This window comes from Pristiophorus japonicus, chromosome 7 (genome assembly GCF_044704955.1).
Source record: "Pristiophorus japonicus isolate sPriJap1 chromosome 7, sPriJap1.hap1, whole genome shotgun sequence".
NCBI classification, from domain to species: Eukaryota; Metazoa; Chordata; class Chondrichthyes; family Pristiophoridae; genus Pristiophorus; species Pristiophorus japonicus.
In genome coordinates this window covers 111,826,856-111,841,265 of record NC_091983.1, presented here as the reverse complement: position 1 = coordinate 111,841,265, position 14,410 = coordinate 111,826,856, and the positions used below count along the sequence as shown (strand labels likewise).

Genomic DNA, 14,410 nt, shown 5'->3' with positions numbered 1-14,410 from the left:
GATAGAGAACTGGTTGGCAGACAGGAAGCAGAGAGTCGGGATAAGCGGATCCTTTTCAGAATGGCAGGCAGTGACTCGTGGAGTGCCACAGGGCTCAGTGCTGGGACCCCAGCTATTTACAATATACATTAATGATTTAGATGAAGGAATTGAGTGTAATATCTCCAAGTTTGTGGATGACACTAAACTGGGTGGCGGTGTGAGCTGTGAGGAGGAGGCTGCAGGATGACTTGGACAGGTTAGGTGAGTGGGCAAATGCATGGCAGATGCTGTATAATGTGGATAAATGTGAGGTTATCCACTTTGGGGGCAAAAACACGAAGGCAGAATATTATCTGAATGGCGGCAGACTTGGAAAAGGGGAGGTGCAACGAGACCTGGGTGTCATGGTTCATCAGTCATTGAAAGTTGGCATGCAGGTACAGCAGGCGTTGAAGAGAAATGGCATGTTGGCCTTCATAGCGAGAGGATTTGAGTACAGGAGCAGGGAGGGCTTAATGCAGTTGTACAGGGCCTTGGTGAGGCCACACCTTGAATATTATGTACAGTTTTGGTCTCCTAATCTGAGGAAGGACATTCTTGCTATTGAGGGAGTGCAGCAAAGGTTCACCAAACTGATTCCTGGGATGGCAGGACTGACCTATGAAAGATTGGATTGACTAGGCTTATATTCACTGGAATTTAGAAGAATAAGAGGGGATCTCATAGAAACATATAAAATTCTGATGGGATTGGACAGATTAGATGCAGGAATAATATTCCCAATGTTGGAGAAGACCAGAACCAGGGGTCACAGTCTTAAGGATAAGGGGTAAGCCATTTAGGACCGAGATGAGGACTCAGAATTATGAACCTGTGGAATTCTCTACCACAGACAGTTGTTGAGGCCAGTTCGTTCGATATATTCAAAAGGGAGTTGGATGAGACCCTTATGGCTACAGAGATCAAGGAATATGGAGAGAAAGCAGGAATGGGGCTACTGAAATTGCATGATCATATTGAATGGTGGTGTAGACTCAAAGGGCAGAATGGCCTACTCCTGCACCTATTTTCTATGTTTCTATGTATTATGATCATGGCTGATCATCGGCCTCAACACTTTCCCACCCGATCTTCATATCCCTTGATTCCCCTAGACTTCAAAAAGCTATCTACCTCAGCTTCGAATATATTCAGAGCCTCAGCGTCCACAGCTCCCTGAGGCAGAGAATTCCAAAGGTTCACAAACCTGTGAATGAAGAAATTCCTCCTCGTCTCTCTTAAATGGCTGACCCCTTATCCTGAGACTGTGTCCCCTAGTTCTAGACACTTAGAAACATAGAAAATAGGTGCAGGAGTAGGCCATTCGGCCCTTCTAGCCTGCACTGCCATTCAATGAGTTCATGGCTGAACATTCAACTTCAGTACCCCATTCCTGCTTTCTCGCCATACCCGTTGATCCATCTAGTAGTAAGGACCTCATCTAACTCCTTTTTGAATATATTTAGTGAATTGGCCTCAACAACTTTCTGTGGTCGAGAATTCCACAGGTTCACCACTCTCTGGGTGAAGAAGTTCCTCCGCATCTCGGTCCTAAATGGCTTACCCCTTATCCTTAGACTGTGACCTCTGGTTCTGGACTTCCCCAACATTGGGAACATTCTTCCTGCATCTAACCTGTCTAACCCTGTCAGAATTTTAAACGTTTCTATGAGGTCCCCTCTCATTCTTCTGAACTCCAGTGAATACAAGCCCAGTTGATCCAGTCTTTCTTGATAGGTCAGTCCCGCCATCCCGGGAATCAGTCTGGTGAACCTTCGCTGCACTCCCTCAATAGCAAGAATGTCCTTCCTCAGGTTAGGAGACCAAAACTGTACACAGTACTCCAGGTGTGGCCTCACCAATGCCCTGTACAACTGTAGCAACACCTCCCTGCCCCTGTACTCAAATCCCCTTGCTATGAAGGCCAACATGCCATTTGCTTTCTTAACCGCCTGCTGCACCTGCATGCCAACCTTCAATGACTGATGTACCATGACACCCAGGTCTCTTTGCACCTCCCCTTTTCCTAATCTGTCACCATTCAGATAATAGTCTGTCTCTCTGTTTTTACCACCAAAGTGGATAACCTCACATTTATCCACATTATACTTCATCTGCCATGCATTTGCCCACTCACCTAACCTATCCAAGTCGCTCTGCAGCCTCACAGCATCCTCCTCGCAGCTCACTGCCACCCAACTTGGTGTCATCCGCAAATTTGGAGATACTACATTTAATCCCCTCATCTAAATCATTAATGTACAGTGTAAACAGCTGGGGCCCCAGCACAGAACCTTGCGGTACCCCACTAGTCACTGCCTGCCATTCTGAAAAGTACCCATTTACTCCTACTCTTTGCTTCCTGTCTGACAACCAGTTCTCAATCCATGTCAGTACACTACCCCCAATCCCATGTGCTCTAACTTTGCACATCAATCTCTTGTGTGGGACCTTGTCGAACGCCTTCTGAAAGTCCAAATATACCACATCAACTGGTTCTCCCTTGTCCACTCTACTGGAAGCATCCTCAAAAAATTCCAGAAGATTTGTCAAGCATGATTTCCCTTTCACAAATCCATGCTGACTTGGACCTATCATGTCACCTCTTTCCAAATGCACTGCTATGACATCCTTAATAATTGATTCCATCATTTTACCCACTACCGATGTCAGGCTGACTGGTCTATAATTCCCTATTTTCTCTCTCCCTCCTTTTTTTAAAAAGTGGGGTTACATTGGCTACCCTCCACTCTATAGGAACTGATCCAGAGTCAATGGAATGTTGGAAAATGACTGTCAATGCATCCGCTATTTCCAAGGCCACCTCCTTAAGTACTCTGGGATGCAGTCCATCAGGCCCTGGGGATTTATCGGCCTTCAATCCCATCAATTTCCCCAACACAATTTCCCGGCTAATAAGGATTTCCCTCAGTTCCTCCTCCTTACTAGACCCCTCAACCCCTTTTATAACCGGAAGGTTGTTTGTGTCCTCCTTCGTGAATACCGAACCAAAGTACTTGTTCAATTGGTCCGCCATTTCTTTGTTCCCCGTTATGACTTCCCCTGATTCTGACTGCAGGGGACCTACGTTTGTCTTCAGCCAGGGGAAACGACCTCTCGGCATCTACCCTGTCAATCCCCTTCAGAATCTTGTAAGTTTCAGTGAGATCATCTCATTCTTCTAAAATCCAGAGAGTATAGGTCCATTCTACACAATCTCTCGTCAAACGACCGCCCTCTCATCCGAGGAATCAATCTTGTGAACCTCCGTTGTACTGCCTCCAAGGCAATTATATCCTTCCTTAGATAAGGAGACCAAAACTGTACACAATACTCCAGGTGTGGACTCACCAAGGGCCCATGCAACTGTAGCAAGACTTCCTTACTCTTATACTCCAACCCCCTTGCAATAAAAGACAACATGCCATTTGCTTTCCTTATTGCTTGCTGTACCTGCATGCTAGCTTTCTGTGTTTCTTGCACGAGGGCATCCAAATCTCTCTGAGCACCAACATTTAAAAGTTTCTCACTATTTGAAAAATATTATTTTTTCCAGTCTTCCTACCAAAGTGAATAACCTCACATTTCCTTACATTATACACCATCTGCCACCTTACTGCCCACTTACTTAGTCTACATATATCCCTTTGCAGACACTTTATTATGTTCTCATTGCTTACTATTCTCACATAGCTTTGTATCATCAGCAAATTTGGGTACATTACACTTGGTCCCTTCACTTAGGTCATTAATATAGATTGTAAATAGCTGAGGCCCCAGCACTGATCCTTGCGGCACCCTGCTAGTTATTGCCTGCCAACCTGAAAAAGACCCATTTATCCCTACTCTCTTTTCTGTCTATTAACCAATCCTCCATATATGCTAATACATTACCTCCAATCCTATGAGCCCTTATTTTTTTTTAATAATCTTTTATGTGGCACCTTATCAAATGCCTTTTGGAAATCCAAATATACTACATCCACTGGTTCCCCTTTATCTACCCTGCTAGTTATATCCTCAAAAAACTCTCATTAAATTTGTTAAACACAATTTCACTTTCATAAAATCATGTTGACTCTGCCTCTCTGTCTTAGGCAGTCCTCCGGAGTCGAGGATGACTTGCTTCTACACTAAAATTAGTTCTAAGGTGACTTTTGAGACCAATGCAGGATTTACAGTCTCTGTCATAGGTGGGGCAGACGGTGGTTGGTGGGGCGGGTGGATGGGGTGCTTGATTTATCGTATGCTCCTTCTGCTTTTTGTGCTTGGCTTCCGTGTGCTCCCGACGAAGAAACTCTAAGTGTTCGGTGCCTTCTCGGTGCTCCTCCTCCACTGTGAGCGGTCTTGGGATTCCCAAGAGTCGGTGAGGATGTTGCATTTTTGCAAGGAAGCTTTGAGCATGTCCTAGAAGCGTTTTCTCTGCCCTATTGGGGCATGCGGAAAATATGGCCCACCAACTGGATCTGGTCGAGCGTGGTCAATGCCTCGATGTTGGCCTGAGAGAGAAAGCTGACGTTGGTGCGCCTATCCGGCCAGTGAATTTGCAGGATTTTGTGAAGGTACTGTTGGTGGTACTTCCCAGTCTTTTGAGGTGCTTTCTGTACATAATCCATGTCTCTGAAGCATATAGGAGGGTAGGTATCATTACTGCTCTGTAGACTGAGCTTGGTGCTGGATTTTGAAACCCTGCTCTTCAGACACTTCCTCAGGCAGCCAAAGGCTGCACTGGCACACTGAAGGTGGTGTTGGACTTCGTCATCGATGTTTTCCTTTGCTGTCAGTAGGCTCTCGGGTGATGGGAAGTGGTCCATATTATCCAAGGACTCATCATGGATCTTGATAACTGAGGAGCAGTACTGTGTGGCGGGGGTAGGTTGGGGGAGGACCTTTGTCTTACTGATGTTTAATGTGAGGCCCATACTCTTGTACGCTTCAGTGAAGGTGCATTGCGACTCTGGGAGGAGCTCTTCAGCCACTGGGAGGAGATGATTGAGAAGGATTCTTGCGATGGTTTTCCCTGCAGCAGTCAGCAGGGAAACTCCTCTAAGTCCCGCAGTTAGACGTCTACTTTCTTGAAGATGGTCACGGAACTAATCGTTATGAATTTCCAAGTACCCTGATACCACTTCCTTAACAATAGATTCCAGCATTTTCCTGAAGTCTGATGTCAGGCTAACTGGTCTGTAATTCTGTTTTCTCTCTCGCTCCTTTCTTGAATAGTGGTACATGCCACATCCTGGTTTGTGGGAATGGAGAGCCATTAGAAAAAAATCTGGGAACAACTCGTCTGCCTGTCCTTTTGTGGACAAAAAAGGGAACGGAGAGAAAAATAATAATAATAATAAAAAAAAATACAATTGTATACATTAGGGTTGTAACCTATTCAACAAAATTGCCTGGAGTCATTAAGGGCTAGAAATTCAGTTTTCAGCAAAAATGGAATTTTTTTTTGCCAAAATTAACATTTTCGCTTGCTACATTTGGTAGACCGGATATTCAGCCTTTCATTTGCGCAGCGGTAAAATTGGGCGTTGCACGAGGATTTGCGGCACAAACCGTGAATTTCGGCAACTTTAGTCCGAGGCCGATAACGTTGCGAGAGAGGCCTTGGGAGGGGGAGAAAAACACCTCCCAAAAAATTGGGAAAACCCCCCCAAAAATTCACACAACTTTTATCTACTAAATCACTGAAAAAGAATTACAAAATAAAAACTTTAATTTACCTTTTTTGCAGGTCTTCATAATTACTGCTGCTGGCAGGGCTGCACGACAGGTTTTTCCCTGTCTGTATTCCAGATGCAGAAATGCCAAATTTTGGGTGAAAATGCATGGTAGTGCTCCTCTCCCCAGTGGTACGTGGAAAGCACCGTCGCAATAAGGTGTCAGAAGTTCCCGCTGACCATTTTTTTGCCAAACATGGTGAAATATCGGCAAAAACCTGGTCGTAAAGTCGGCAAATTTCTAGCCCATTATCTTGTTAGTTGTACTGGAAGCTGTAGTCCTAAACTTGACAAGTTGTATCACTGCAGTTGTAACTGGGCTACTTTGTGGTTCTACAGGATGCAAGATCCGTCCTCTTATTCCTGTTATTCAGAGTGGGAATGTCTTATCTGCTGGAAGGGCTGCCTCGGTGCAGTGCTAAATATTATTATAACACATGCCATTAGTAAATTATGGTAAACATCTATTGAGTATTATTTTGGACTTCAACTAGATTTTTTTCATTTCTAAATATCATGGCCATGTTACAATCCTACCACAGTTCTGTATGTGTATTCTCTCAAAATCAAATGAACTGAAGGTTTTTGCATGGGTTGGATTAGCCATCTCGGTGCCTCAAGCCATCTAGGCCCGAAGCTCTGGAATTCGATCCCTAAACCTCTCCGTCTCTCTTCCTGTTTAAGACTCTCCTTAATGATCTCTTTGACCAAGCCTTTAGTCATCTGTTGTAATATCTCCTTTTGCTCAGTGTCAATTTGTTTGTTGTGCTCCTGTGAAGCACCTTGGGTCATTTTTCTGTGTTAAAGGTTCTATATAAATGCAATTTGTTGTTAGTACTCAGTCCTTTAAAGAGTTCTGAATGTTGAAGAGAAAACCATGGGCTGAAACTGTAATCTAAAATTAGGAACATTATAATAGAAAACCTAGAATTGGGTAAAAAGCTGAAACCTTCAGCCACATCCTTGTAGGAATGCCACAGAAAATCTTAAGTAAAATGCAGACTTTAAGCTTGTATGTAAAAATAAGACTGTGGTTTCAAGATAAATAAGGGATGGAACTGTACATTCTTTTATGTGAACATCAATCCAATTTTGGCAAGCAGATTCTGTGGGAAAAGAAACTTCCTGTTTTGAGGATTTAATTGGCTTTTAGAAAACTGAAAAACAAGCTGGAATTGATTTTTAAATATATTTTTTGCCTTGTGGTAGCTGCTAATTCATTTTATAGTGAATTTGCTATTGCAATAAGTTGAAATCATGGTGTGGATGGTGCGAGTGTTTACTTGAGCGCCAACACAAGTGAAAAATGTACTTCTCCCATTGCTGATTTTCATCCAGCTGCAAATCAAAGGCAGCTTGAATCGGGTCTATTTTGCACTGGTCAAATAAAAGCAGGGTAAATGGGAATATCGTACACTTATATGGAGAATTTAGGAAAAGTATGTAACACTGCTGAATACAGTGATCATGACCAATTTCATGGTTCCCAGCTCGCAATGGTTATTTTTGCCAAGTGTCCATGTGTGGCTTTGAACAGCATCTTGTTGATAAAAAATAAGCATGGATTGAAATGAACAAGTACTCTACATCACACAATTGTTCCTATACTGATGGAACTCTGGGGTGGGGTTGGAAGGGCAGAGTGTGATCTGTACCTAGCAGAAAAGGCAAAGGTTGAGATATGGGATGAATGGATATTCTGGAGTTCTGTTTGATTACTTCTGATAATCAGGGAATATTTATGGAGACCTTTTTATTTCCATCCTACTTTGAAACAAATTACAGTGACATCCACGTCCCCCTGCCCCACCTGGCCACGACCCCGCCTGGCCTGAGGGAACTCGGCAAAGACCCATTGAGCTAGTAGAAGAGAATTACTTCCCATCAGTCTGGTTGGATTCACATCCATGCACCTTGGATGAAATGACAGTGTCCCAACTCGCTGCATCACCAGGACCTACCCCTCTCTCTCGAATTGTGCTTAGTAAGTTGTGGAATAGGTTTACCTTGGTCCAGTCTGCAGTCGCCCCCAGCACCCTCTCCCCTTCCTACGGCACCATCCCGTGCAAGCACAGGAGATGCAACACCTGCCCTTTTACCTCCTTCCTTCCCACTATCCAGGGCCCCAAATATTCTTTCCAGGTGAAACAGCGATTTACTTTTACTACTTACAATTTAGTAAACGGTATTCGCTGCTCACGATGTGGTTGTCTCTACATTGGGGAGACCAAGCGTAAATTGGGTGACAGTTTTATGGAACATCTCTGTTCAGTCCGCAAGTGTGACCCTGAATTTCTGGTCGTCTGTCACTTTAATTCTCCACTCCATTCCCACTCTGACCTCTCTGTCCTCGGTCTCCTACACTGTTCCAACGAAGCTCAATGCAAGTTTGAGGAACAGCACCTCATCTTTCATTTAGGCACTTTACAGTCTTTTGGACTCGACATCGAGTTCAAAAATTTCAGGGTGTAACCGCTGCCAATATTTGGCTTCCCTCCCCCCTTCAGAGCTTGTTACTGTTTTTTTTCTCTCTCCTTGTCTCTAATGGCAGTTGGTCATAATTCCACCATTCACACCCTATCTCGACTAATATTTTTCTAACTCTTGGCATTTGAATTTGGGCCATCATCCCTTTTGTCTCTCCAATTGCTTTTATCTTCCAACCTATCACAGACCTTCCCTTTTTGTTCTTTCTTCCCCTCCACCTTTCAGTGATAAGAATCTGTTCTTTTCGAACACTCTCCAGTTCTGTTGAAGGGTCATCAACCTGAAACGTTAACTCTGCTTCCTCTCCACAGATGCTGCCTGACCTGACCTGCTGAGATTTCCAGCATTTTCTGTTTTTTATTTCGTATTAAACTGGTTTCTAAATTTGTCGACCCTTTGTTTTAGCTGACTCCTGGACATGTATTAATTTGCGTTGTGGTGAGAAGCGCTCAATAGAAAACTACTGTTCGTGCTCTCATGACTGCATCCAGAATAAAGATTGTTGCACCAACTACAACAGCATCTGTAAAGGTAATGTTCTTCTATCATGACTTTAGAAAGGAAGTAAACTGAACTCGAACACTCCTGCAATTCCTGTTCATGTTAATGTAAAATATCTACACTTTGTATTTACGATTCTCAAATATTACAAGTAAGACTTGCCATTTCATTAATGTTTGTACCTATTGTTCCATCTGTATGTTCATCAAGAAATTGCTAGTCATTGTTGTTCAAAGACACCACACTTTTGAACTGATTCTGATCCGATTCTCAATATTTTGTTAAGATATGACATTCCCATAAATATGTTTACAGAACTCCATCTTAAGCAGTTCATGGCATAGTTATTTCCTAAAGTCTGCACAAAAATATTCTATTTAGTTGATCCACTGGAGCTATCTTTTTTTCTTTAAAAGAGTCTGTGTCTTCCTGTTTCAGCAGTAGTAGGGAGTTAATGGCAGTAGATTAGATGGAAGTAGCAGAAGTCAGGTACAGGCAACTCTCAATTATCGCACACTGATCCAACGGCAAACCGTTGTAATGGCATTTAAAATTCTATGTGTGTGCGGTGCTGCAGCCGCTGTCTCTCGCGGCCGCCGCTGGCGTCTGAGTCCTTTGGCCCACTAAGGCATCGTGCTCCGGAACCCCGGGGCTAGACAATCTCCTCCTCGAGGCCACCTACATGCATGCTGGTAATGTCCATCCTTAACTGTGTTGTTACTGTTTGTAGCTGATTGCACAGTATTTATTCATTGAAGTTTTAACTTTATAATGTCAACTTGCTCTAATGGAGAAATCGTTTACCCGGCATAGCCCAATCCCTGAGGACCCAGATAATCGAGAGTTGCCTGTATATCCAGATGGGTATCAGTGCATTGCAAGAGAACAATAGATGTATTGTGATATTTGATGGCAAAATTGGGGAAAACAAGATTTGAAGTCAAAATTTAAATATTCTGAGTATTTCTGCTATTCTTCAACTAAAACATCAAGTCATGTGTCAGTAATTACATATACATTAAGTTTAATCATTAAGGTAAAAATTAAGTGATTCCATTTCAGTTATGAAACAGGAATTGTTTGGAGCAGATCGTCACTGACCTTAATAAAGCAGAGCTCCATCTGAAAGTAATCACATTATTCAAAATATATTCATGGCAATAGAATTCTTTAAAAGTGTTAACTTTTTTTTTAAAAAGCATTATTTTAAAAAGAAAACATTTTATTTTTCCATAGGTGAAAAAAGCTGGCTGCAGGATGATTGTGAAGACATTGACACACCCCGGTGTCCAGAAGGGTAGGACTTCTGTAGCTCCTTTCGGTTAAATATTGTAGGTCATCATGGGGGGATTTCATGGAGCCTGGATAGGGCAATGTGTTACTAAAATTTGAGTTTGACTGGACCAGACAAAAGTTTGTTCTCTGGCTGCAAGGGTTATATCTGAAATGAATTCAGAAATTCCTAGTGCGCATATACTTACAATGTGCAGCTGTGCACAATTCTATGAAAAACAATAATAAGAAAAAAAATGGATGGACCACCCGGCATCGATATCTGCACCGGCTATGGATATGACCATGGCATACCCAGTCCATTCGACTCTGCAAAGTCCTCCTCACTAATATCTGGGGACTTGTGCCAAAATTGGGCTGTTCCACAGACTAGTCAAGCAACAGCCTGATAGTCATACTCACAGAATCATACCTTTCAGCCAATGTCCCAGACTCTTCCATCACTGTCCCTTGGTATGTCCTGCCCCACTGGCAGGACAGACTCACCAGAGGTGGTGGCAGTGGTATACAGTCATGAGGGAGTGGCTCTGGGAGTCCTCAAACATTGACTCTGAACCTCATGAAGTCCCATGGCTTCAGGTCAAGCATGGGCAAGGAAACCTCCTGCTGATCACCACCTACCACCCTCCCTCAGCTGATGAATCAGTACTCCTATATGTTGAACACCACTTGGAAGAAACACTGAAAGTAGTAAGGGCACAAAATGCACTCTGGGGAACTTCAATGTCCATCACCAAGAGTCCTGAAGTACATAGTTGCCAGACTGGGCCTGCGGCAGGTGGTAAGGGAAAAATCTACTTGACCTCGTCCTCCCCAATCTACCTGTCACAGATGCATCTGTCCATGACAGCATTGGTAGCAGCAACCACCGCACAATCATTGTGGAGACGAAGTCCCATCTTCACACTGAGGACACCCTCCATTGTGTTGTGTGTGACGCGCTACCACTGTGCTAAATGGGATAGAATCAGAATAGATCTAGCAGCTCAAAACTGGGCATTAATGAGGCGCTGTGAGCCATCAGCAGCAGCAGTAGAATTATATTGTACCACAATCTGTAACATAGAAACATAGAATCATAGAAAATAGGTGCAGGAGTAGGCCATTCGGCCCTTCGAGCCTGCACCACCATTCAATACGATCATGGCTGATCATGCAACTTCAGTACCCCATTCCTGCTTTCTCTCCATACCCCTTGATCGCTTTAGCCGTAAGGGCCACCTCTAACTCCCTTTTGAATATATCTTAACGAAGTGGCCTCAACAACTTTCTGCGGTAGAGAATTCCACAGGTTCACAATTCTGAGTGAAGAAGTTTCTCCTCATCTCGGTCCTAAATGGCATACCCCTTATCCTTAGACTGTGGCTCCTGGTTCTGGACTTCCCCAACATCGGGAACATTCTTCCTGCAACTAACCTGTCCAATCCCATCAGAATGTTATATGTTTCTGTGAGATCCCCTCTCATTCTTCTAAATTCCAGTGAATATAAGCCTAGTCGATCCAGTCTTTCTTCATATGTCAGTCCTGCCATTCTGGGAATTAGTCTGGTGAATCTTCGCTGCACTCCCTCAATAACAAGAATGTCCTTCCTCAGATTAGGAGACCAAAACTACACAATATTCAAGGTGTGGCCTCACCAAGGCCCTGTACAACTGCAGTAAGACCTCCCTGCTCCGATACTCAAATCCTCTTGCTATGAAGGTCAACATACCATTTGCCGCCTTCACCGCCTGCTGTACCTGCATGCCAACTTTCAATGACTGATGTACCATGACACCAGGTCTCATTGCACCGCCCTTTTCCTAATCTGTTACCATTCAGATAATCTGCTTTCCTGTTTTTGCCACCAAAGTGGATGACCTCACATTTTGAAAGTCCAAATACATCTCATCCACTGGTTCTCCCTTATTCATTCTACTAGTTACATCCCCAAAAATTCTAGAAGATTTGTCAAACATGATTTCCCTTTCATAACTCCATGCTGACTTGGACCGATCCTGTCACCGCTTTCCAAATGCGTTGCTATTACATCTTTAATAATTGATTCCAACATTTTCGCCACTACCGATGTCAGGCTAACCGGTCTATAGTTCCCTGTTTTTTTTTCTCCCTCCTTTTTTTTTTAAAAAGTGGTGTTACATTAGCTAACCTCATGGCCTGACCTATCCCTTGCTCTACCATTACCATCAAGCCAAGGGGCCAATCCTGCTTCAATGAGAGTGCAGTAGGGCATGCCAAGAGCAGCACCAGGCATACCTAAAAATGAGGTGCCAACCTGGGGATGCTGCAACACAGGACGACATGCCTGCTAAAAAATGGAAGCAGCATGCTACAGGCAGGGCTAACTGATCCCACAATCAACAGATCTGACCAAAGCTCTGCAGTCCTGCCACATCCAGTTGTGAATGGTGGTGGGCCATTAAACTAACAGGAGGAGGTTCCATGAATATCCCCATCCTCAATGATGGTGGAGCTCAGCATGAGTGCAAAACTCAAGGCTGAAGCGTTTGCAACCATCTTCAGCCAATTTGATTCACCCCATGTGACATCAAGAAACAGCTGAACTCACTGGATACAGCAAAGGCTATGTGTCCCAACAATATATTTGCTGTCGTGTCAAAGACTTGTGCTCCAGAACTAGCTGTGCCTTGAGCCAAGCTGTTCCAGTACAGCTACAACACTGGCATCTATCCTGACAAATGTGGAAAACTGCCCAGGTATGTCCTGTCCACAAAAAGCAGGACAAATCCAATCCAGCCAATTACCGCCCCCTCAATCTACTCTCAATCAGCAGCAAAGTGATGGATGGTATAATCGACAGTGCTATCAAGGGGCACTTACTCATCAATAACCTGTTCACTGATGCCTAGTTTGGGTTCCGTTAGGATCATTTGGCTCCAGACCTCATTATAGGCTTGGTTCAAACATGGATAAAAGAGATGAGGTGAGAGTGACTGCCCTTGACATAAAGGCAGCATTTGACTGAGTGTGGCATCAAGGAGCTCGAGTAAAACTGAAGTCAATGGGAATCAGGGGGGAAACTCTCCACTGGCTGGAGTCATACCTAGCACAAAGGAAGATGGTTGTGGCTGTTGGAGGCCAATCATCACAGCCCCATGAGATTGCTGCAGGAGTTCCTCAGGGCTGTGCCCGAGGTCCAACCATCTTCAGCTGCTTCATCAATGACCTTCCCTCCATCGTAAGTTCAGAAGTGAGGATGTTTGCTGATGATTGCACAGTGTTTAGTTCCATTCGCAACTCCTCAGCTAATGAAGTCCATGCCTGCATGCAGCAAGACCTGCATGACATTCCGGCTTGGGCTGATAAGTGGCCAGTAATATTCGCGCCACACAAGGGCTAGGCAATTACTATCTCCAACAAACGAGAGTCTAACCACTGCCCCTTGACATTCAACAACATTACCATTGCCGAATCCCCCACCATCGACGTCCTGGAGGTCACCATTGACCAGAAACTTAACTGGACCAGCCACATAAATACTGTGGCAACAAGAGCAGTTCAGAGGCTGGGTATTCTGTAGCGAATGACTCACCTCCTGACTCCCTAAAGCCTTTCCACGATCTACAAGGCACAAGACAGGAGTGTGATGGAATACTCTCCACTTACCTGGATGAGTGCAGCTCCAACAACACTCAAGAAGCTCAACACCATCCAGGACAAAGCAGCTCGCTTGATTAGCACCCCATCCAACACCTTAAACATTCACTCCCTCCACCACCAGTGTACCATTGTCTGCAGTGCATACCATCTACAAGATGCACTGCAGCAACTTGCCAAGTCTTGTTCGGCAGCACCTCCCAAATCCGCGACCTCTACCACCTCGAAGGACGCATAGGAACACCTTCACCTGCATGTTCCCCTCCAAGTCACACACCATCCTGACGTGGAAGTATATCCCCGTTCCTTCATCGTCGCTGGGCCAAAATCCTGGAACTCTATCCCTAACAGCACTGTGGGAGTACTTTCACCACACCGACTGCAGCAGTTCAAAGCGGCGGCTCACCACCACCTTCTCAAGGTTAATTAGGGATGGACAATAAATGCTGGCCTTACCAGCGATGTCCACATGCCATGAATGAAGATTTAAAAAAAAAATTCTTGGATATAAAGATAAGAAAAAGAAACATTATTCATTATCCTGAAAACACAAAAAGGCAAGGCCAAATTTATTGCCCATCCCTGGTTGCCATGCGAAGCTGGTGATGAGAGCTTTATCTTGAACAGTTTTATTGATTAATTATACAACTGAGAAGCTTGCTAGATCACCTCAACCAGGTAGTATGGGACTGGAGTCACATGTAGCCCAAACCCAGTAGGGTGGCAGGCTCCCTTCCCTGACTGGCATGAGTGAACTTGTTAGATT

At 44.1% G+C, this 14,410-nt stretch overlaps 1 protein-coding gene across 2 annotated transcripts in view; it reads left to right on the top strand.

Moving 5' to 3' along the window:
* LOC139267240 (venom phosphodiesterase 2-like) overlaps window positions 1–14,410 on the top strand; it is a 187,795-nt gene that overhangs the window by 35,655 nt on the left and 137,730 nt on the right. For both annotated transcript variants that reach the window (XM_070885244.1, XM_070885243.1), the window contains exons 3-4: window positions 8,637–8,762; window positions 9,969–10,029. In XM_070885244.1, the coding sequence (XP_070741345.1) occupies window positions 8,637–8,762; window positions 9,969–10,029 (187 nt within the window). The remainder of the gene's footprint in view (window positions 1–8,636; window positions 8,763–9,968; window positions 10,030–14,410) is intronic.